At 42.1% G+C, this 25,329-nt stretch overlaps 1 protein-coding gene across 1 annotated transcript; it reads right to left on the bottom strand.

Annotated features, from left to right (window-relative positions):
- Positions 1-12,008: 12,008 nt before the first annotated feature.
- On the bottom strand, positions 12,009-24,564 carry IL1R2 (interleukin 1 receptor type 2). The gene is made up of 8 exons (XM_010127361.2): positions 24,434-24,564; positions 24,081-24,339; positions 21,915-22,089; positions 20,047-20,221; positions 19,425-19,490; positions 18,043-18,178; positions 15,516-15,661; positions 12,009-14,223 (listed from the first exon to the last, which is right to left on the bottom strand). Exons 1-8 carry the CDS (start codon positions 24,510-24,512, stop codon positions 14,096-14,098), a joined length of 1,164 nt encoding a protein of 387 aa, XP_010125663.2. The 5' UTR covers positions 24,513-24,564; the 3' UTR covers positions 12,009-14,095.
- Positions 24,565-25,329: the final 765 nt, after the last annotated feature.

Here is a 25,329-nt window from a genome sequence, read left to right as displayed (position 1 = left end):
CCAGTGAACATGGAAAGCAACTGCTCACTATCTTCTTGCCATTTTGGAAGTCTGTTATCATGTTGTCAATATTGCCTTAGCCTTCCCTGATATAAACAAACTCAGTTATTTAAATTTGTTCCAAATAAATAAAGTTTTCCAAAACTCTTCTTCCTGGATCTCTGTTCTGGATTGTCTCGAATTTATGTGTGTCTTTCTCAAAAAGTGATTCCAAAACTTGGTAAACTTAGACCACCAGATAAGATCTTCCCCATAAGAACAGAGTAGAATAAATCTCTCTCATGTTACAAGAAAAAGAATGCTGTTAGTACATGTCAGTAGAAATTGTCTTTGTTGCAGCTGCTTTGTATTGTTGACTAACTCAATTTCTGGTTGACTTTCTTTTCCATATGCCTTGCAGAGCTGCTGTTGCCTAATCAGTTCTCCAAATACCACCATTTTTTCCCTAGTATTTTCTTTCTTGATTTATCCTCATCAGTTTTGTACCATCACCCTAACATACCAGATTCACTTTGACCTTTCCTGTTTGTCTTCAAAGTGCTTTCACCCTTTCTCACCATGTTTTGAAGTATAAATTCATTAAGCTATTCCCCAGTCCATTACCAACATTGTTAATCTGAATTAGTAGATTAGGTTGAATCAAACCATTTCCAGGAATTAGATATACAACATTGCCTTGAAATATTCCCTGTTTCACAGAAATCCGTTGTTCACTACTCCATGAGTTCAGTTTTCCAACTAGCTGAGCATCAACCTTCCCTTCATCTCCACCACATTTCACTAGTTTACTTATGGCACTCCTCAAAACTCTTGCTAAATCTGAGATACACCACAACCACCACTCCCTGTTTAACACTAAGCCAGTTATCCTGGAAAAGAGGAAACAGATCTGGTCAGGCATGTTTTGTTCTTGGCAAATCCACTTTGTTTTTAATCAGCTTTTTGTCTCTTGCATGTGTTCTTTTTCCTTAGACACTCCTTCAAACTTCTTCCAAAGATATCCTCCTACCTGTCTGCCTTACATCGATTTGGGGCTTCCTTCCTTTATTTGGAACACTATTGTTTTGTGGTCTCCTATAACTCACATTACTGTCTGACCTTTGGCTCAATTGAATTTCAACAGATTTAGTTACTGTCCCTTATCTATTAACTTCCTCTGCCTCTACAATAAAAAGTTGCCACTAACACATTCCCAGAACTTGCTGGATCATCTGTGCCCTCCTCTGTTTCTTTCTCAACAGATATTTGAGTAGTTCAGATCTCCACTACTGGCAAATCCTCAACTCTGTCTTGACTGTGACTTCTCTTCTTCTCCTTTTTTATTTTTTACCTAAAAAAGCACAATGAACAAGTCTGCCTTCCATCACTTTGTGGACTTCAGAAGAATCATATACAATCTGATGATGCAGCCAAAAACCTCTCATGTGCTTTTTTTGTCCTCTCCTGTACCTTTATAAACCGGCATCCTAGTGTAATCTAGCTATGATGTTAACTGGATAGATTGCAATAAAATATCTCACAGTATGTTGTGAAAAAGAGAAGAGGCATAATTATATGAAACTGCAGAATAAAGTGAAAAAGAATATAGTATAAAGATATAAGAATATATCATATATGATGTAAATATAGATATCTGTCATGTTTCTATAGTGTATATATGTATAAAAAATAGAATACATTTAGAGGGAATCTATTTTATTTTAAATAATGGAACATTAAATCTTTGTTTAAAATCGGATATTAACTACTAAAGATTTTTTTAATGTTTGTTTTGAAAGACTTTTCTAATGTGGAACATATTTAGCTCTCTGACACAATTTGTGTGCAGGAAATTAACTAACACAAAGTATATTCCTCACATTTCTTCCATTTTCTTTAATTGTGTAATTATGTATCAGGAATGACGTAAGTAAATCAGTACCACAAATTACAAGAGACTGGGAACATCTTTGATCCATAAGAATGCAGTCAGCCTAGTATCCATTTGGAGGAGAAGCTAAGGCGTTCCTAGGGGAAAAAAAACAAAGTACAGAAGAGTTGCCAGAACTGACAAAACCATCAGACAATCTCAGTTTAAAGGAAGATTTTAAGGTAGGTAAAGACCAACAAGGTTGCATAAGGAGCTCTCTCATGAGTTTCAAACACAAAAGGAGTTGTACAAAAAGTAAGAATTAGGATCAACAGTCATGACTATAAATAAATACTCTGGATTCATAAAACCCCAAAAGCTAACAGACAGAACAAAACACAACTAGTTTATTCTTTCAGATGAAGGGCTGAGGAAGGAGACTTAAGAAGGGGTGCCTCTCTCCATTCTTCCCAAATCCTCCCCCTTCCAGGGAGGCAGAGCCACACTGCATTCCAGGAAACAGGGAAAAGCAAGCTGGAGGAGAGGAAGTTGGAAAACCTCCCCAGGAAGTGGCAGGGCTGAGGAGCTCCGCTCCGTGCTCCCTGAGATCAGTCTGCCTCCAACATTAGCTGCTTGTCAGAAGAAAACCATGACAGTTGCAGTCCCCCTGCCCTTTCCCAGGACTGGTTCAGCCCTGGGGCACGTGTGGTCTGTCATGCTGTGGCACTCTTTTGGGGTGGAGTTTCAGTTTCCTCACTCTAAAAAAAAAGGCTTAGATCTGGTCTGTCCTCTTCCCAGGGAAAGTTGTGGATCCTGTGTATCCTAAGTACAGTGGAAAGGCAGGAGCCACCAACATCTACAGCTGTGTCAAAGTCCAGCTTTTAAGGCTCCTTCTTGGTGCCAAATGTCTCTCTGCAGCAGTTGGAATATCAGCACAGCTCTAATAGGACATCACACTACAACGTGCACTTCTTTGCACGGATCAGCATCCAACTGTAGGCACTCAGAAAATTTTCAGGCCACATAGAATTAGATTTGGAGGGTTAGAAAATGCTAGAAATCAGGAGCTGGAGATGTTGTCTTGGATCTACAGACCAAGGTGCAGGATGTGCGGAATTTAGACATGCTGCGAATTCAGGGAGTTCAAGTTCACATTTAAACAAAAAGATGATGTTTCAGACTACAGGTCTGGTTGGCCTTGTGCAAGTCAGAATGGAGAATGATAGATGATCTCAGTCTTGAGACGTGGATGAGAGAATGTATTTCAAAGCCAATCTCTCCCCTTTGTGTGTGCAGAGACATGTTATATATGCAGTGTGGAACGATGCAAGTTAAGATGTAAAGTGATTAATAGTTTCAGAAAATTAGCAGCTTGAGAACCCAATGGCCTTCAGCGTTAGCTTATGCCTTTCCTAGAAAAAGTGTAGGTTCGTTCCCAGACATGGAAGGAAAAGTACCTCTTTATGGGAACCAAGGAGCTATTTTCCAGTTTAAGCAGTCATCAGCTGGCAGATGTTTGTAGAAAAGCTTTCCTTCTCAACTGAAGCCAGGAAAGCAGTACAGAGATACTGAGTGAGAACATATGGCATGATTTCACATTTTATCTCATCATAGCCAAATTGCAAGAGACAGCCCACAAACAGGAAGGAAAGATGTGAAAAATGTTAGGGTGGAGACTGAGACTGAATGCAATGAGAAGTGGACCAAGGCAGGGAGTCATAAACAGTAGCAGAGGGGTCAGGATTGGTGGAAGAAGTAGTCACACAAGAGGCAAACTGTAGAAATAATACCATAATCACTAATTTTGAATGGCAGTATTTTTCTGTGTGCACTCACAATAAATGTGTTGTACACTGGAGTACTATTTCTCTGATTGATGTCCTCCATCCCTTTGACACCAGTCAGGCCTGGCTTGACTAACATTCAACTTACCGCTGTGATTTTTAATAAACAAAAAGCTATTTTAGGAAAACATAAACACACAAAAAAAGTGTTTGAAGAACATAAATAAGATTGCAAAATCAAGCCTTCTGAAATTAGGCAATATAAGAATTGAGGATTCAGACACACTAAAAACATTCTTTAAATATCTGATGTATTATATTCTTTTCCCCACCTTGAAGAGTACAGGATTGACCAAGCCATGGAAGTGAATCAGGCCTACACCATCAGGAGGTCGCTCATGGTAGGATTCCTTTCTCATTCGCTGCAAAAGCTGGAAGCTGGTAAGGGATAAAGCAGAGGGTGGAGAAAAAGAAAGAGAAGACTGATTTTTTTTTTTTTTGAGAATATGAATGTTGTCTTTGAGAATCAGATTTCATCCTTAGCTCTGCCACAAAGTGCCTGTGGAATAACAAACAAGTCACTTAAGCCAAATACGCGTGGATGATTACTAATGCTGTGTCCATCCTTTGACATCCATTAAATTATTTCTTGCAAATGATGCAGCAAAGAAACTTTGAATTTACTGGTCAAAGAAGGTTAGCTGCATGTATTACTGCAAGGACACTGGTCATTAATGTCCCTGATAAACCCAAAGACATTGCAGACACGCAATAGTTTTGAGTACCTTACCAAAGCTTTCTTGAGTTCTTGTTCTTTCTTATTCTGCAGTCGTATATAATCTCTAGTATTGGGTTTAGTCTGATTCTGCTATATCCATGAATATAAATGTAAGCAAAGTCATCAAGCTTTGACTGCAAGGAAGTCAAAAGGTGAGCATACAAATCACAGGCGGCAAAAAAATGACTGTGCTAAATCTAAAATTGCCCCTTTCTTCAATCAAGACATGCACACATTAACTATTTGTTCTAAAAGGACAAGTTTAGACCAAGTGAAAAAAGCTGCAGCTACGTTAGTCACTTCTTAACAACCTACTGTGTTTCATTAGGAGTCTGGCATTTATTTCACAAGTTAAATTTAGCTCTCCCATATGAACCTGGAGTCATGGCTCTTACACTGTTTAAATGACATGAGAAACACAGAAGTTTGAAAATACAATACTATCGACATCTGCATTAAGAAAAAATCCACTAAAAATGCCACGGGTCACATTATTTTATTATAATACACAAATACTTTGTGGTCTCTGCTCCCATGCATTAAAGCTTTACTCAGCTCACATGGAAAGGACAAATGACAGTATATGACCACAAGCATCTATGAGTTAGTGACATATTTTGGTTGACGTCAAAAAAAAAAAAGAATTACGTGCCCAATTCCATGTTAGGTACATAGCAAGGAGTTAAAGGCTCCTACCTCGTGAGTCAATCTGAACTGCCTCAGCCCTGAGGAAAAACATCCCTGCATTAGGAACTGAAGTCAAACTGCATCCAAACACCCACCCAGGGAGAGGAACAGCCAGGCCTGCAGCACTCTGTTGGCTTGACATCACCTGGGACTTCAGCTGACCAGAGAAAATAGCCTGAAATGAAGAGATGGCTGTGCCACAGAGATGATAGAGATAGAGACCGAGATAGAGATGATAGAGATAGAGATAGAGATAGAGATGTGTAACAGGTCTTTCTGCTTTCTCACAGGAGATAGTACAAGAGATGGGGTCTGGAGAGCAGGCAGGGTGCCCTGGACACCATGAGGAGTGGAATGTAAGAGAATGGGAGGTGAAGGAGTTGTACTTCTCCCAAAATAAAAGCCTATTTGCTTCAGGAGGCAGAGATATTATGGTCTAATATGCCTGTGTTGGCAAGCCACTTGTTTTTAAATCCTTTTTCTCCCTCTTTGGTGTTTCTTTCAATGATTGAGCAAAATGCTTTGTTTTGAAGGAAAGAGTTGAGTGCCCGGAAACGCAGGGGCTCCAGAGAGCTGAAGAGAGAGCTTGCAAGACTGACAGGTCTTGGGCTATGAGGTCCTGTTCTGCACCACACCAAAACACCAAGACTTGACATCTCCACTCAGGTTTTTACCCGTTCACTCTGCAGGTTGCTCTGCTTGTTTTTTCCCCCCATGCAGGAGGTTGGGTCCGACTGTGTGCCCTCTCGCATTCTCTTCTGCTCTGACAGAGCAGAGGAAAGGAAGAGGTGTGAGAGGATGCAGTGGTTTTCTTTCTCCCCTTCCTGAGCAAGATATCTTGGGAAGAGATGAAGTAGAAGCATTACTGCTTGCAGGTTTGCTGTGCTGAGACTGGTGTCTTTGCTCTCCCTCCACATCTCCAGGCTGAAACAGCCCTCAAGCAGGAGGGAAGGGAAGAGTCCCTACCTGCTTCGGCTGGGTTTTCTGAATGGCTGTTCTTCAGGGGAAGGTGGGTAAATGGGGACAGCACCCACTCAGAGAGGATTCCTACGCCTGCTCAGCTCATCTGCAAGAGTCCTGCACCTAACTCATCATGTAAGAGTTGCACCAGCTCCAGGTGAGGCTTCATGACCCTCATGGAAAGCTGTGTGTATTTGCAATGCTGGCAAAGGTACACAGCTGAAGAAAATGAACCCATCCCACCACTCTGATTAGTTTCATTGTCCAGTTTATACCCTTGCATCTGCTTCACTGAAGTATATGCTACAAGCATAATTAATGAAAAGAAGATGGAAAAAAAGGAAGTGCTGAAACTGGACCAACTGCCTGGAGCGACCTAGGACCAAGCATAGTTTCTGTGAATTATCTTTTGCCTGTGCAAACAAGATGTGACATGCTCAGACCTCCTCAAAGCATTGCATCGTAATAATTTAAGAATAACAAGACTAAAGTCCCATGATCCACTTTTAAAAATCATTGTAAAAGTAGGATTTAATTAGGTTTCATAATCAAAAAGAAAAAGAATGAATACAAATGCTAAATATTATGAGTGCTAAATCTAAACTACAAAGTTGGTGACTGACATATATGCATTCTCAAACTGCCTCTGCATAACCAGTGTGTCCCATACTGGGTAGATTGTTGATGAAAAACTTGAGTTACTGATTTAAGGGGAAGGTGAGGGGATTGCATTTGGGTAAATCAACATTCTGCTTTTATAATTAAAGTTAAAAAAAACCCCCAACATCCATGTGCTTGCAATAATCCTGAAATGGGATCCAATAAGCTAGAAAGTATTTCTGCCAAGCCTCTAGCAGTCGTGTTGCAGCAGCTGGTTTCTATGTTCTAAACCATTCTTCCAGGGCTGGGAATTGGATGTCACTGCCACTTATCATTACTTTCTTCCTTGTTTCTAGTGACCTGACATTCCCAACAGAGACTTCACTCCTGCTGCTTACTTGCAGTCTGAGAGACCTCACTGACCTGGGCCAGGAAGCTCCTGGGACCCTTGATGGGGCAACATTGCTCCATCGTGATTCCCATTGCACAGCCACTAGTGAACACCAGAGGAGCAGCCATTAAACAGTAAAATAAACAAGCAGAAAACAACATGGATGAGACTGAGCGACAAAGGACAGAGTAGTGTTTCAGGGCCTTCTCCTCTTCTCTGCATAATGCAGGCACTTGGGTCATATGAGAAGCTAACTCATCTCTTACAACATAGTTTTGTTTACTGGGTCACTCCTCCACTAGGAAAGCCAAGTCTCATTAAGGGCTATTTTCCAGGGGCAACTGGCATCTCCCAGCAGGGTTTAAAACAGATCAGAACTTTGGACATGTCTACAAAGACATATCCAGCAATTGTGTTCAGTGTTTAATTCTTTTGATCTTCCAGCCTTTACAAGCTTGAAAGCGCTGTAAATATGAGCACTGGGGATTTAACTGAGGAAATAATAATAACACAATAATTAAACTCTTAGATGGAATTTTTTATCTTCAGCTGTCCAGCCCTTTTTCAATGGAAATAAAGAGCACAAAGCTGGAAGATGTGATGCAGCCTTGTAGGAAGACCCCCTGCTGTCACACACATCAAATCTCTTTCATAGCTCTACCCAGCTCCAGGTTAAAAGTCATTCTTTTTCCTTGCCATTACTCCTGCTGAGAAGCTCTTTCAGGATCTCACTGCTGCAGTGATTAGTGGCCAACTTAATTTTGGTTATGCATTTTTCATCTCAGTCTCCTTCATTAGTGGAAATAATTACATGCTCTTGCTTTTTTACTCTCTCACTGGATGTGCTTATGGGCAGTTACCATGGACTGTCTTTGCCTTTCCAGGCAGAAGATAAGATCATATTGCCTACTCTGACAAGTTCTCCATTCCCCAAGTGTCCTTGCAGCACTTCATAGCCCTCTCCGTAGGAAGCCACCCTCTTTCACTCATCCTTACATTCTCCCATGCAATCCATATTTCCTAAATGGGACCACATCTGTGCAGTAATAAAAAAAAAAAAGAAGCTTATATATTCTTTCCTAGCAAGAAGCGAGCAGTCATAAAGCTTTGCCACTCTTAGGTGCAGAGGTCATCTCTGATCTTCCTCTACTGTGCTTCCTCCTGCATTTCACTGGCTTAGACTCAGCAGGCAAACTACCCATCTACTGTAATCTATGGCAGGGCCTCTGATCTCCCCTGAATTGCTAGCTCTTCTCGACTCAGAAGAAGGACCTAGTCTCCCATATCCACAGTATGGCCAGGATACAATGACTAGAGCTGAGAAACCACCATGGCTTGCCTGCTGTCTTTGAGGTCTCTCAAATCATAGAATCATAGAATCATAGAATGGTTAGGGTTAGAAGGGACCTTCAAAGGTCATCTAGTCCAACCCTCCTGCAAGGAGCAGGGACATCGCCAACCAGATCAGGTTGCTCAGAGCCCCGTTCATCCTGACCTTGAATGTCTCCAGAGATGGGGCATCTAGCACCTCTCTGGGCAACCTGTTCCAGTGTTTCACCACTCTTATAGTAAAAAAATTTATTCCTTATATCTAGTCTAAATCTACCCTCTTTTAGTTTAAAACCGTTACCCCTTGTCCTGTGACAACAGGACCTGCTAAAAAGCCTGTTCTCATCTTACTTGTAGGCTTCCTTTAAGTATTGAAATGTTGCAATAAGGTGTCCCTGAAGCCTTCTCTTCTCCAGGCCAAACAACCTCAACCCCAATCCCAAATTGGCTGAAGACCAGCCATGTGAATTCCCAGTCATAAGGAAAAAAAGTGATAGCAACGTATTGAGGGTACATGTAAAGATACCTTTTAATTACTTAGTTCAGCTGTGTCGCCAACTGGAAAGCCACAAGTTAGTTGAGAGTTTTTTTGTTTTGCAAGTAAATAAACATAGTATCAACTATTTCCAGTCATAGTCTGGCCTCCCAAGCACTTATGACGAAGCATATTTGGGAGCCAAAGTAAGCAAACAGGATGATTCATTTATCCCACAGCTTAGCAGATGGATGAATCCTCTATAACCAAGGCAAAACAGGACCTCGAAGGCTTTAAATTAATAGTATCATTCAAGCCCTGTGAGACAAAAATGCTGGTAATGCCTCATTGTCCACAAAGAAATCAAGACTTGCATTTCTATGAACTTTAAGTACATAAAAGTGAAGTTCCTGTGGCACTACTCAAGGAGATGACAAACCAGTAAAAAATGTGAGAAAGAGAGGACCTTCACTTCTTGTCAGGACAGAGATCGACTTTTTCAACACATTACAAGGGAGTTTGCTCTTTACACCTGAAGTTGTCATCAGGTTCTGAGACAATTTAGACTGGTGCAAAAACCTAAAATTGGCAGGAAGGACATGCAACTATGAGAGTCAAACTACACTTTGCCATTAAAGATTCAGTAATGGATTAATCTCCCAAGTTCTAACAAGTGAGCTTGGATCTATGTAAGTTTTTTAAAGTTTCCCCATTATTATTATGTGACTGTCTCTCCCTTGAGGAAGTTCAGGAAGGTAAGGATATGTCCTTGAAAACTGATTGGTGCTGTACTTCACCTGCTTTATTGAGCTCTTTACATCATGTATACTGGCTAAAGAGTAGGCTGCTGTAGACTGTAATTTCGAGAGCAATGAACACACTAAAGCAGACTAATGAGTTATATATATATATATTTAGTGGTTTTCTTATCAACAGCCTGTGTTTGTCCACTGGCAGCAGGCTGGTTTTATGATATACCGTTTGTACGTAACAGTATTTTTTCCGGTCTGCTGCTGTTGCCCAGCAGTGCCTGCTAGGAGCAGGTGGGCGCTGGCTGCAGTGGGAGCTGAAGGGCTGGCAGCCCCCGCTGCCCCGTGCATGCCCAGGAGCCCCTGGCTCACCTGCAGCCTCACAGCAGAGTTCTTCCTGGTCCCAGGGAGGCTCTGTGTACTTCAGCCGCACAGACACAGCAGTTCTTTCTTTTCTTCCTGTTTTCTTTCTGTCTTTTCTTCCACATGGTCCATAAGCCACAAACATTTTTCCAAGGCATTAACCAGATATTGTCAGCCTGTCTCTTATGCCGGATCTCACAACACATACGTCTCTACCTGCCTCCCAGCCTCTTAGAGTATTTTCATTTAGCATGAGGCTTGCTTGGTGTCCTTGCTCTGCACAGGGAGCTGCCAACATTAAAGTCATTTCCCATGAAAACCCATCAGCCTCGACTACGTGTCTCTGGGCTTAAATCTGTTTCCTCTCCAGTAATCTGAAATCAAGTGGTCTACAACCAGTCATTCCTGTAATCCAGGGTGGATTCGTCTCACTTTGTCTTAAACCAGTGGAAAAAGACCTCTAGAGGGCAATTCATCCCATTTATTTTGGTCACTGGAGATAACTCTTTCTCTACTGAGTGGAAAGTAAGCATCAACAGCTGGCTTGGACCAGCTTATTCCTTTCAGCTGGTTGAAGGCTGGATGAGAGGCAGTCCACCCTAGGCTATCTTTAGCAGCTCCAAGGTTATGAGCAGACAGGGAGTTCTCAGCTCCAACACATAAGACCTATTCCTTACTTTGTTTTGCTCTCCTGAGTCTCTTGCTTTGCAGACTTGAGTGAGAATAATCATCAAACTTTCTCATCAGCTTTCTCATATTCAAGGCATTATTCCTGGCAATGATATTTCACACATTTCTTGTCCTCCTGCACACATATCTTCCCTCTCTAGGTACTAGAATAAAAAAAATTTAACCTTCTTAATCTGCCAAGATCAGCTCTGTGCACGAATACAAGTCTTATTTCCACTTCCTCCCACATTTATTTGAGTGTTTTGCTTGGGAACAAGCAAATTTAATTATTTTGTGCTCTCCAAATGACATGTTTACTTGTTTTAGGTGCTACTCTGGTCAAACTGTCTATTTGGATGGATACCTGACATCAAGATCACATATGCTGAGTAAAACAAGAAAATAATTGTCAACTGAACTCATGTTTCCTGAAAAGAACTACTTCCACAGGAGCAGCCACTGTCCTGGATGCTAACTCATGCCAAGACCGTGGGACACCAGCCTCTTCCTCTCTGTAGATGTTCCTTTGAAGTTATTGCAGATAGATGAGCTCTCTAGCAAATGCTATAAACCCATACAGTCCCAGCAACAAGATGGCCATATCCTCCTTACATCATTAGTTTTTCTGAAGAGAAATAGTGTGGTGCAGAACCTTGAATTTTTGATGTGAAGTGGAGTTCCCTGATATTTCTTTTCAGGTCAAATTATAAACCAGTGCAAGCCCACAGTCTCAGTTTGCCTTGAGATTTAGGACATTTTCTCCTCAAAGTACATTGAGCCTAATGACGCTAAATTTCCCAGGATGGACCTACCCAAAGGACAGTGACAATCAGAGTTCTCTAATTTTAACTGAAAAAAAGGGAGACAAAAATTTTGCCTTCGGGAAGTTGAATAAGACAAGTCTCCCTGCCTGGGGAGCATGGGCTAAATTCACATCCCCACAGTGAAAGTATATCTTAACCCACATTTCCAGAAGTCCCCGCAGAGAAGTTAATGGAGGGACAATATACTTCAACAGCTGATAGCTAGAGAGAGAAAGATCACCCCATACCACCTGCCCAGAGTGAGCCCAAATGCTCAGGGGACTGCAGATCAAGCATAGCCACGAACATGGTGGCAGTCAGGAAAGAAGCTTGGTCTCTTGGATTTGGTCTCCCTTGGGTGTGGCAAGGCACAGCCACAGGGCAAGAGCAGAATAGGCTGAAGGACAGATACCATTCTGCAACCCTGCAGAGCGAGGGTCACCGTGCCCCTAGGGGACCAGCCCCTCTGCAGCAGAGTGCTGGAAAGTCACACCTCTCCAGGAAAGAGCTGGCACCCCTAAAAGCCATCTCACATCTTCCTTCCCACCCAACTCACACACTAGCACTCTGGTTTGAGTTTGTTGGTTTTTTTAATCCATTTTTCACATAACATTTTCAAAAACAATGTAGACCATGTTACCCTTGTTTATAACAAAACAAAACAATGTAAAACATTTATATTATGTAGGTCACTTGAACAAGTCTGTCTGTAAAACCTTTACACTGTGTAATTCACTTGAACAAGTCTGCCTATCATGAAAGCCTTCAGAATATTACTATACCAGTATTCAGAGAAGCAAATATCACTTCATAAAAGATAAACATTTGGGGGTTTTACATTTCACTTGTATTCAAGATGCCACTAGGTATGTAACATCAGTTCTCTGTATGCCTAATTTTTTCCTCATATTCACATTTCTTTCTTCTTCTCTAGTCTGGAAGATGATCTGAGGTATTTAACTTTCTTATGGCACCAAAACTTCATATACCAAAAGTTCTGCTTCTTTTCCACTACTCAGTGAAATTCAACCCCACGCCTACATCCAGATATGTTATCACACTACTCTTGAATGATACAGATGGATGGGAAGAATAAATCACATTTTGAAAGATTATACTTACTGGCAAAGCTAATTTGTTCTCTAGTTACAGACTATCAAGCGCTTGATTAAAATGAGCATTCCTGATGTACCCAAGACTTTTTTCATTTTCCTTCCAGCAGTGGTGAGTTCATCTATAATTTTCTTCCTTCAAAGAACAGATATCCAAACAGATTTACTATTCTAACATTCTTACTTTACAATTTGTTTCTTCGGAGCCAATATTTTTCACGATTTTTTTTTTTCCTACCAGCTGTGAAAAACCTCTGGGCTGATTTACCTGAACGAAAAACTTTATCTTTGGTGTCTGTGAGAGGTGTCAGTTACGGGTCTGTAGCAATCTAGACCTTAAGGCTGGATCTCTTCCCCTCTCATACAGACGAAGATAATACACATTATATATGATGGAACTATTTCTCAGCTATCATAGGTGTTATCTCTTGGAAGAGGAAGTAACGAAGTAATTCTATTCGTTCTGATCCTCAAACTATAATATGGCCACTGATTATTTACTGCTCCCTTGTGATTTATGTCAAGACTGGAATCCAGTAATCCAGTTAGATTAACCTAATGGGCAGCGTTTTGCATCATGAGCAATCGATTTGCATACTTCCATTTAAAGGACACAAGGTTCCTGAATCTGAACCAGCTTTAGACTGGTGCAGACTCATTGTTTATGGGAATCTGTGCCAGACTTTTGTACTCATATCAGCAAGGAAAATCAGGCCGGTCATGAAAGAGTTAGAGACACAGAAGGGCAAGACTGTGCAGTATTACTGGTAAACTGTCCAATCACTTCCAGGAATAAAACTTTATATTAGTCAAATGATTCTCAAAACACTACAACATCCATCCAAAATATTTTCTTGGGAAAGATAACAACATATTACAGCTGTCTGTGAATCTCTAGTGATGAGATATTGGTAGATAAAACAGAACTGAATGCTCCAGTGTACAATTATCTGTTATGCTGATACAGTTGTCTCTGGAGGCGGGATATTCTGAGACAGCCTGGTTAAGCAAAGAGTAATCCAAATGACAAAAAAAAAAAATTAGATTTTCTGTGGAAAAGTTCATAGAAACACAGTTGCCATGACAACTGTATTTGGCTCTGGAAAAGGGAAGAAAATGGCTCTTTTTAGGTTGAAGCAAAATAAAATGAGTTTGAATGCATAAGAAAACTGCATTTTCACTCTGGAGTAGAATAGTCCTTCTGTAGCAAACTTGCTTAGTTTCTACATTTTAGGGTTTTCTTTTCCTCCCTTTCCCTACCCTTCCCATAACCAAGTCACATTCCTGGTATTAAGTGTTCCAAAATGCTACAGATTGCACCCTAGCTGCAAAACAATAGAAGCAGAGTTCCTGCATCTAGTCAGCATAAAAATGCAAACTTGTATTTACAACTCAATCAGGTCATAGAAGACTTGGAGAAGAGAAAAATAGCTGATGTATCAATCAACTGGGAAAGCAGTTTGATCTGGAATGTCTCTCCATGTCTCATGTGAAAGGTACCCAGGATGATTTTTGTTCTGTTGGTGGTTGAAGAATAAAGCAGATTTTAAACCTTTGCTATTGTGTATCCTTTATCAGCTCTCCGCTTCCAGCACTTATGTACACATATCCCCGCCACGATCACACAGGCCAACGTGAGGGGAATCATTGCGACGTACCAGGACAAGCCGACAGCTGGAAAAGTAAAGAAATGAAATATTTTCAGAAATACCTCCCAGGAACACAGTTCTCTAAGTTCAAGGAGGTAGAGGAGAAATCACAATAAAAAGGATGTCTGCAAGTTAACCTTCCCGCAGGGCTGATCACCTGCGAAAGGAAGAGGCCTATTGATTGAGTGCTCTGAGAAATGGGCTTTTGAAGATGGGAAGAAGAATTGGAAAATAATAGAGGGTGAGAATTTAAAGTTTAATCCTTTTTGTGTACACATAACTCTTCACAACTCCTGCTCAGAGCTGTTGTGTGCTTTCTACCATAATTTGGTGAAAGCAGGAAATAAAAGCACAGTGTGGAGAGGGAGTACCTAACAGCTAGTCCACCCTCAAGCTCTGTCAATAATTTTTGCCATACAGAGTGGCCTATAAATTACCAATGATCAACCCAAGACTCTGAGCTTTTTACCAAAATACAGCTAATTTCCAAGACCAGTGTTCATCCAGACTATTTGGGCTATGTCAGCCTATAGTGGTTCATGGATTGCCTCCTCTGTAGTAATTAATACCTCTGTACCTCATGGTAGACAAGGGCAGCACATCATCTAGCAAAGGGAGTACAAATCCCTCATCACAGGCTGCTGGAGTGAGTCATGAGTTATAACTCATAATGAAGACTGTAAGCGTTGATGTGACTTTCTAAGACAGTGTGAGCAAGCTTTGGTGATTCATCAACGTCGTGCAAAGAAACAATTAGCATTGCTTCACATTGTTTTTTCAGCTGGTTCTTGGCCAATGGTCTATCACACTGCAACATTAATTGCACTGAGCTTAAGCTTTCTCTTCCCGTCACTAGGAGCCAAAATAACAACACCCATCCTAATTTACACTTGTTATTTTGCCGGCAGTCTGTGCATGAGGAAGAAGGAACACTCGGATATTTATTCTGCTATTGTTTTTTTTTTTTTTCCCCTACTTGTTGAGGAACTGGAGGAGATCTGTCCCTGCTGCACCCATAGGGAGTTTGCCAGTAGTCTCCCTGGAGCCATCATTTCACAAAGTGTATCTAAATTTGAGTGCTAGCCAATGAACATAGCAGCATAGATCCTTATCCCTGCAGAAAATAACGGTGAGTGACCCACAGAAAGTGTCTTCTCTGAACAGGCTTTTCCAAAGAGGCAATCCATTTTTCCCAGGCAATAATTGCCCCCAGTACTAGCCCTGACAGAATAAAAGGCTTGGATGATAATTTAACATTAGAATAATGATAACAATTATAGCATGTTTGTCCCCCAGATAAGCAGTCAAACTAGTTACCTTCCTGTTTGACCCTTGTTGGCAGTACTTGGTAGCCATATCTGTTCTGGGCCAGACACGTAAAGTCTGTGTAAAAATCCACTTCTTTGACAGCATCAAAAATCAGTGGCACTTCAATGAAGTTTTCACCATTTTCTACAATTTCTCTAGAAGAAAAATAAAAATTTAATATTAAGACCTTTCATAAGGTGGCTTTTCTCTATTTGATGTGTTCATTCTAATAGCACATTGCAAGAAAATGCATTGGATATTTGCTCATTTCTGAACCAGCCCCTCAGCAATAGAGGACACCTATGTCTTCCAACCCAGTTGTGCCAACTATTTGAGTCTCAGCAGTCAGTACTTGTCCTGCACTTGTTAAATCTTCCAGGAACAAAAGAAGATCTGGATTTGTCTTACAAAAATAAAGAAAAGGGAGGGAAGAAGGGCAAGCAGAATTCTGTATATTTTTGAGCTCTTTACACAGCATTGTGGAAGGACCTAATTCCTTCTCTCTGACCACCTATTCATTTCTGATACTAATTCTTACTATCACATGGAACAGGACATATGGAGAACATAACCCCGCAAATGCTCACTCAGCAAACTGAACCACCACTCCTGTCTATCATGCGCCCAAAGCCAAGAGCTCAATACAAGAAACTGTCTAGGAAGTTTCCAGCTTTCTTCAACCTGATTGTTTCATCAGTTCAACTATTTAAAAGTGGTTTTCTATCTGCAGCCAAACATTGTCTCTTGATATCTTTTAGTCATTGCTGGAGAAGTTGTCCAGCTGCTCTTTAATGTCCAGCTGTTCATGAGTATGCTCTGCGCTGTGGCAGCGTAGTTCCCTGTGCGCTCCTTCCAACACTGTACTGCAGAAAGGTAGTGACATGGTGACAGGCGCTTTCCCAAAGATTTCTGTGGGGAATTTGTTTTCATGATGGCGTTTCACCTGTTTTGCCTTGCTGCCATTCTGAGGGCTTCCAATACTGTGATGTCTCACACACCGGGAGTTCCACATGAGACCTAGCTCGTGTGGTCCCTGTCCTCATGCAATTATACAGTAATACACAACAGTAATAATGATAATGACAGTAAAAATGACAATAATTTTAGAAGTCCAAGTAAGAAAGTGCATGTGCTGCTCCATTCTAAAGCCTGCAGAGACTACAGCCACAGTACATTTTACGGCTCCTGACCAGAGGTTTAACGCACTGTCACTTATCCATGTAAACAACATCATAAATGAATGGTCTCCATCATGCTATGGGGAATGTGAAAACACCTAAGGGCTTTGGTGTACAGCTAACTTACCGTATTACCTCTGGCTGCAGCTGTGCAATAAACAAAACATGGCCAGGTTGTTGCCTGGCACTGATGGCCACAAATGGCCAAAACCAGTCCACATCCATAACTGTTAAACACTCTTGTCCCTCAAAATAGGGATGCCACATCCCCATACTCTGTTCGGCGTGGTCTCTGCCTCATGTTGAATCCTAATCAATAGCCAGCAGCTCTTTGGGAAGGTGCTAGCTGGTGAGTGACCAATTTAACGATTAACAGCAGAGGCAATGGCATCCTAGAACCCAGGAACCTTCCTGGCTCTGTCCACCAGTACAGGCAGCGACACTGTGACCCAGATGAGGGTGATGATCTTTGTGGATGCTCTCAGCTCCATCAAATGAGCGATAAAACACACTGACCTGGACCTCAATGAAGAGATTTCAGTCAGTAGGTTTACCTCACCTTTACAAAGCACTAGAAGCATGCCTGCACATAGCTAGTTAATGCTGCTCAGGTGACATGTCACGGGTACAGAAAGCAGACTTTTTCCCTCCTTTCCTAGTGGGAAAAGCCTTGAGGCATACAGCTATGCAGCAGCTGAGAGAAGGCTCTGCAAGATGGGGAGAGACAATGGATCAGGGCAAGAGGATGTAGGACATCCTGCTTTTCCCTCCCACCAGCATCCCTCCAGTGCTTCCCTGGCGCCAGCTCTCACACTCGCTGGTCATCTCTGTGAGTCGGTTTAACTCACTAATGTGGAAAAGAACAAGCCTAAGGGGAAAAACAATTATATTTTTTTAAAAAACATTCCCCCTTCCCCCCCCACTGGTTAGTTTTCTGTTATCTTAGTGTGTTCAGAGAACCTCATGAATGTCAGGGAGAGGATGTTGCCATTTTGCTGGCACAAGACAAGGAGAGAGATAAGAGAAGCACTGGGAAGGATCAAGTCCCATTGCTTTCCTTTGGAGTCAGCTCTTACACAAGCTCAGCTGCCCATGGAAACGTGCTTCAAGTTTAAGCTTTGAAGTTGGGTCGTTTGCAGTATACCATCAATAAAAACAGAGCTAAAGAATTTATTTCACCCTGCTTGGGTTGGGTTTGGAGTTTTTTTGGTTGTCTACCTCTTTTTTTCTCAGCTCTTACCTTGACTTCATATCTGTCCGTATCCCATTTCATTACTGGCATTCAGCTGCGCTGAGAGCCCCTGCCACACTGCAGGTTAAAACAACGAGCACAAGGAAATACTTTCAACCAGACTTACTGTCGTTCTCCCTCTGTAACTCTGCTTTGCTTGTAAACCGCATCCACGGTGGTGTCATTTGCTAGCCATTCCACGTCGGTATGGACGTGGCTGTTCAGTCCAACAAACACTTTGCATGGGAGAACCATCTTGGAGCCTGTTGGTAAAAGCAAAATTAACAAACCATTTGGCTACAGATGGAGAACTACTCTTTCTTTTGGTGAAAACAAAAATCTCCAGTGGGAGATCAAGTTCCCGCACACATGAAGCACAACTATGCTCAAAACTGAACTTAAGCCCTAGATTGCTTTGATCCTCTGCTCTTTGGCAGCAAGACCCTTCAGTTTGGCAGTCCTTTCCACTACTAACCAAATTACTTGCCCATTGCAACAGTTAGCAACTCTTGCACAAGACACATTCCTCAGAAAGCAAAGCTGTGTTCCTGTGGCCTTCCTCCTCCTGACGTACAGCAGCTCAAAGGGCACGGTGTGATTTGCCGCTCTGGAGCAATTGCCCTAACCAGCAGTGTAGCTTCACTTAGAGATGCTGTGGGCAAGGGCATTCAGCTCAATGTGACAAAGCAATCCATGCAGAAATACAGAAATTTTGCTATAATTATTGTAACTTAGAACTGAGGATAAAGAGTCTGCAGACTGGTCCATATCTGTATTATATGGAAAATATAGTGCTCAATAATGCATACAAGTTTATTATTATATCTGTGCTGGTGGTGATAAAAGGGAAATTAAACACTTCACAGAATTAGACAGGCAAAAAAAAAATTACTTGGTAGTCCTACACTGATGGAAAGAAAAGTGGTAGGGAAAACTAAGACATCATAGGACACAATTGTGTATATAGTACCCAAGCTAAAAAAAGCTTAGTGTAAAATATACCTGGCATTTTCTGGGAAGAGGAAATACAACAGAAATTTGTTGTCATAATATAATCTTCAAAGAAAAATCAAGATCCTATCAAGGTACTTTCTAACTAACAACCACTGTCTAGTTCAAACAGTAAAAAGCAATGAAAAAAATTCTCCTCCTAAAAGAAGTAGACTGCTCCTTCAAAGCCACCAGATAACACAGTCCAGTTTGAGGGAATATTGAAAATGAATAGTTCTTAGTGAAAGAGGACTCTGAGCAGCTGATCTAAGGGTACAAACATGCTTTTGATGCTTTGCTAGAAGCTAAAATCAGCAGCATTTCTGCAGCATCTCCTACATGAGAGATAGCATCTAGTTGTAGACAATAAGAAGGAAAAACTACTCCAGCACCAACCCTCAGCTGATATAATTGAGAGCAAAAGAACTACAACAACTTATGCCAAGAAATTATGCTGTAAGAGGATCTGTTTTAATTTTCCTCTGACTGGATATTTCCAAAAATAATGCCGGGCCTTACCGAGAGCAGCTGATGTTGTCTTTTGCGTTGGATACACAATTATTGGGGTAAATCTCTTTTCTTGTTCTGGAGAGAGAAAGAGAACAGGGAGTCAGTGCTAGCACAAGAGAAAGTGCGGGCAGTGCCCACGGAACTTCGGGCAGAAAGGTGCCGCTCTGCTCTGCATCCTTCCTCTCCCGGGGACGCGTTGGATCTAAATGTCAATCAAAAAGTAAAGCCCGCCCCCTGCTGGCCGCTGGGGCGAGCCGCTGTCACCCCTTGGCGAAACGGGGGTTTTCCCCCATCCTGAGCCCGCATTGTTTTATTTCCTAACGCCTCTGAAATAATTTGCAGTGACACCCACCACCCCACCCCCCCAAGACATAAATAATTTGGTTTAGCAACCACAGGCGCTTGTAATGCCGCGTTCTGCCTCCTGCAAATCTGCTGCAAGTTGGGCAGACGGGTGACACCAGCCCCACCTGGGTGCCATGGGAAAATCAGCGGTGCCAAAGCTGGCACCCATGGCGTCCCCCTTTCCTCGGCACTGCTGGGAGGCCAAGTATGAGTTCTTCTCCCGCGTTTCATTAACAAAGAAGAGATTTTCTTAAGTCCTGTAATATTTTAAAGGGTCAATATTTACCGACGGTCTTCAGCTGAATTGTTCTTGTGATTTCATACGTTGCACCTTCATATGGAAATGACATCTTGCAGGTGTAATAGCCAGAGTCTGTTGGTAGCACAGAAGTCACGATCAGAGAAGTCGAACCTTTCAGAATTACGAATCTTTCATCGTCGTCTTCCAAAGGCAGAGCATCCTGGAGAAAGGACAGCAGCTGGTGTTACGGCTTGGATGATAGGTGTGGTCACACTCTGTGCAACTTCCAGACAAAAATTACTTATCCTTGCCTCTCTGTTATTAAAAGTTCACTTATCACTGGGAAATCTGAGCAGTTCCAGTTTCCCACCAAAGGCCAAGTTCTTCAAACATGTATGCATCTCTAAAATGCTCTGAGGCACTGCATGAAGTGTGAAGAATTGCTATTTTAATATATCTGTAATGTGTGTGTATAGCTTTTCAATAAAGTGCACATTTTAAGATGGAAAAGATATAATAGGCTCCTTCCTGAGTCATCATCTAAGACAAAACCATTTTAGTAACCATGAAGATTTTCACAACACTATTACTTTCCATACGTGACCTCATAAAAGTAGAATTCTGAGGCATTCTTCAAAGACAAATACTAGCAATCCCGCAAGTTTTCATAACACTATCACTTACCCTATGTGATCTCATAAACTGTGAAAAATTCCTGCTCTGTATCCCTAATGCTCTGTCCACACGTGGGTTAGAGCCTTGCTAGGAGCAGCGATGCTCCTCTCCATCAAGGCAGGATAGCTCTTTCTGACAGCTGTAGCAAGAACTATATTGAGGGACAGCCTTTTACTTAGATAAAGGGGTTATAGCCTGCTTCCGAAGGGAAACTGGAGCAAAAACATTTTAGAATCATAGAACATAATCACAGAATGGTTTGTTTGGAAGGAACCTTTAAAGGTCATCTAGTCCAACCCCCCTGCAAAGACCAGGGATATCTGCAACCAGATCAGGTTGCTCAGAGCCCCATCCAACCTGGCCTTGAACGTTTCCAGGGATGGGGCATCCACCACCTCTCTGGGCAACTTGTGCCAGTGTTCTACCACCCTCAGTGTAAAAAAAAAATTTCCTAGTATCTAATCAGAATCTACCTCCTTCTATTTTAAAATAATTACCCCTTGTCCTTTTGCTGATATGGTATCAATCACGACATAGGCACTGCTGTATAGAGCCAGCCCAGGTATTTCATCCTGAGAGCTGCGCAAGGCAGAGCATATGATCATAGTGGAAGTGTAAGTAAAAGCTAAGCCAAGGTCCTATGAAAATATAAGAATCTTGTGCTCTTCAGTGTGAGATTGAACACCTGAGGTCAATCAAGTGAAGGCTATATTTGATCATATGGGCAAAACCAGGCTTGCCTACTTGAAAAGCCATGGACTGACAAGTTAGGGAAGAGAACACTATAAGCAGTATGTGATAAATCTAGTATTTCCAAATGCTGAATTCCAGCTGATTAATGAAATCTACCCCATCTGAACAGCTCACATGGGGGATGCATCACTGGGAGGTCCTACTTTATGGGATTCACTAGAGGGACTGTAAAAAGCAGCACAGTGCCAAAGAGAAGGGCCTCATCTGAAGTGGCAAACCCTGAAATTAGGGTGGGTAATCTAGCCTTAAAAATAGTTACACTGCCTGTGAGAGCATGTAACATGTGGAGCACTTCACTCTGTGTTGAGTCCACCCCAGAGAATCTTTCTTAAAATACATACATCTGCCCCAAAATTCCCGGTGTATTATGCTGTGCTCATGACATTAACAACATGAAGTACAGGAGAAATAGAAAGGGAAGATGTAAGTGCCTTTACAAACAGGTTGGGATTAGGCTTTGCACAAAGAGGAGGTGAAAGTTCTACCTTGTACCACTTGAGCTCCAGGCTTGTCCTATTTGGCGTAAAATCCCACAGCTCAGGGCAAACGATCTTTCCAGAGGTGAAAGTGAAGAGGACCTGGAGATAGGCAATGTCCCGAGCAGCTGCTTTCTCCATGACCGTGAGGTGGATGGAGACCTCGGCGCAGTAGGAGGAGTTTCTGCAGACAGAGCAGGGAGAGATGAGCATCCCACTCAGCAACAAGGGGAACTCGAGTGAAGCCCTTTGTTTCCTCCTGGCTCCATTTCTCTTCTTAGCAGTTTCTAAGAAGCCAAGACTGAGATCATAGCAGGAGGGATCCTGGAAAATCACTGGTACTGGGTTTTTTGGCACAATTTAAACATGTTGCTGACACATGTCTCCCTTGGAGCTTCAGTCTTTTCTTTCTTGTACACCAAGTTTGCTGTGCGCCCTTAGGCTACGGCATGATTTTAATTTTGCAAGGAGGGGGAATATGTTTGCCTAAGCAGGAGCAGGTGTGTCATGAACCCTCCGCCATTTCCTTGGAAGAGGACTGTGAAAACCCTAATGATTGGGACCTAAGGATGCAACAAAAAGCTTATAGCATGTATTAAAATACATCCGCAGCTACTATTATGCAACCAGTCGGCATTTCTGTGAGTAAGTATTATTTTGCATAGAAAAGAAGGCATTCCTGCTTTGAAAGTTTTGCAATATTTAACTTTTCTTTCTGGTCCTGAGTTACAACCGCTTCCAGTCCCAAGGAGAACCAAAGTGGGGGAGACAGGTGCTTAAACAATGTCCTTTCCAACCTCTGAATCCTGCCTTGGACATCTTCCACCCAGGACAGTGCCTGAGCCCTGCGGGAGCCAGCAAAGCCAGGAGGTCCGGGCTGCGACCTCCTGGAGAGCAGCTGGGGGCTGGGAACAGACAGATCCACACTACTGCTAGGGCACTGCAACTGTCTGTCACCTACAGGTCAGATGCCTAAATCCAAAATACTTGCACAACAGAAGCAGAGATCTATGATAATTTGCTTCTACCCTCATTTTAGAGAGTGTTGAAAAAAAATCTGGTGGCTTCCCTGTGGGATGATTTGCAAAGGAAATACAATTTGTTTGTACTGTATTAATCCTGTAATAATGAGAGCAATGAAGCTGTGTGCTTGTCTCAAAGGATCTCTTTTTCAAATAGATTTCACAGCATTGTACTATGGCTGTCAATAACACTGCCACAGTGTTATAGGTTGAGGAACTGAAGCAGAATTGTCCAGAAAGGGGGTTAAAAAACACCCTTTGAGGTCTCAGGCAACTACACTGTGCTTTAGGACAATATTTGCCATCTTTTATTATTCTGGCTTCACTATCAAAGTCTTCTCTTCTGCTTGACCACTGCAACTGCTGCTGAGACATGCAGAAAGGCTGACCCAATATGCTCAGTGTGATGTATTAATTTGAATTCTGCCTGTCCGTCTCTTCTACTGCCGATGCACATCACTTACGAGTTTTTGCCTCCCTCAGTCCTCGGCAAATCCAGACCCCAGTACCTCTTTTGAAACTGTACAGCAGCGAGCTGTCAGATACTCAGAAAAAGATGACTGAGTCTTAACCCACTGCAGTATCACAAGTCTGGTCCCAGCCTAGTAAATACACATCGGGTCTCATGAAAGATCTTCCATTAAAACCAAGGCAATCAAGGTCTGGTTTGAAATGTGAAGCAGAAGAAAGGTAAACACCAGGAATAAGAAACAGGGAAGAAAGAAGCCACTCCAGAACCTTGATATATGTTTCGTAAGGCAAACTGCAGTGCAAACAAGGCTATTTGCTTCTCTGGAGCTGTAACGAGGGTTGCGTTGTGCAGAATCACCTCCCTGCTCTCCACAGACCTGACTGGATCACAAATAAGCTAGGACAAACTCTCCTGTACTCTATTTCCTCATGAGAGCATAGCCAGAGTGGCAATACTGTGTCACCTATGTCATGACTTATCCAGATTTCAGTATGTGTATCTGTAGGAGACACACAATGCATTTAAGAGTTCTGACTTTCCACATTTTTTTCTCTAACGAAGTTATCAAAGAAATTATCTTATCCAGACCTGCTCTGAACACAACGGGCATTTAGAAATAAGCTACTGTATTTTAGACATATTCATCTTGTTAGCACACGGGACTTTCTTTTAAGTACCCACCTTCTGGTGCAGATATATACTCCTGAGTCTTCTAGCATTGCTGGTAAAAACCAGAGTGCATCTCCTTCTGCCCAAATTCTTGGATCTTCATCTCTTCCTGATATAATGGTTTTTGAACCATTTTTATACCACGTGATACTAGAGGTCAAGGAGGAAAAATCCAAATGTTTGTATCTGGGGGAAGGGCATTTCAGAACCACAGGTTCTCCATGCAGTTCATAGTAGTGTTTGAAAAACACGGTGTGATCTGGGCAGTTTTCTGTGTAAATTAGAGATATTTTTACATTACTGTCAGACAGGCACATTAAAAAGAAGGGAGAGGGAGACAGAAAAAAAAATAAGCGTGCCCTTACCTGTACTTTGGACTTGCTGGAGCCTGAAAGCAGAGGTGCCCCCTAAGAACGTCACCAGGGCAAAGAAGAGCCCACACATTTTTTCCCAGCAGAAAGCGGAAGGAGAAGACCGAGGGAAAGTGTCTTGAAATCTGCAGGGAAGTTTATTACAAGACAGAAGATACAATGAAAATACTCAACATTAATTTAAGGGTTAACTGCACTTTTCCTCACTCTGGACCTGGTGAGCTTTGGTTCACCCTTAAGAAGCAGAAAGGCTTCTTCATCCCTAGCTTATGGGGGCTGACTTGTGGAATAAGAGCATCTGGCGTGGCACAAAGACATCAGTTCTGTCCCTTTCCTTTCACTCCAGGAGATGCAAACAACATACCACAAGATGCTGCTGTCCCCACGGCTTTTCAGTGCAACAGCTAGGGCGGAAAACCCGAGCTCTGCTTGTTTTGCAATAAGATGTGACCAAGGCACGGGTCAGCTGCTTCCAGTTAGCTGCAGTGTAGCTAGCTTGGATGAACACAGGTGCAAAGATGCAGCAGAATAGACTTTAGCTCTCTTAAGCAGTCACTTCAGGTGTCTCCCAAGGTTGTAAGGACCTTATGAAATCCTGTGTCACTTTATCTTCCCCACTCTAGCTACCAAAGTAGGCCAGGTAGTGTGGATCAGGCTGCAGGCAAACTTCCTGCAATAACCAGAGCCAAGCTTTCAAAGTCTTCAACAAATGTTTCTCTTGGGACACAAATATTTTATTCCCATGCCAGGCACCCCCACCTTGCTGGTGATGCACAAGTGAGTTTTCAGCTCAATGCTATTATCATCTGTGCTGAAATAAGATAAGGAAAACCCTGGACAACTTGTCCTAAAACTCAGACATGGCAACATTAAGAGAAAACAAAACTATC

This window comes from Chlamydotis macqueenii, chromosome 1 (genome assembly GCF_036417535.1).
Source record: "Chlamydotis macqueenii isolate bChlMac1 chromosome 1, bChlMac1.mat, whole genome shotgun sequence".
NCBI classification, from domain to species: Eukaryota; Metazoa; Chordata; class Aves; order Otidiformes; family Otididae; genus Chlamydotis; species Chlamydotis macqueenii.
Note: the sequence above shows the minus strand (reverse complement) of the source record. Positions and strands in the feature narration are given on the sequence as shown.

Coding starts and splice junctions, on each gene's coding strand:
- IL1R2 (XM_010127361.2), bottom strand. CDS start 24,512: ATGTGTGGGCTCTTCTTTGCCCTGGTGACGTTCTTAGGGGGCACCTCT. Junction 22,090..24,080: donor GTATATATCTGCACCAGAAG/GTGGGTACTTAA, acceptor CTCTGTCTGCAG/AAACTCCTCCTACTGCGCCG. Junction 14,224..15,515: donor AACAAGGGTCAAACAGGAAG/GTAACTAGTTTG, acceptor TTACTTTTCCAG/CTGTCGGCTTGTCCTGGTAC.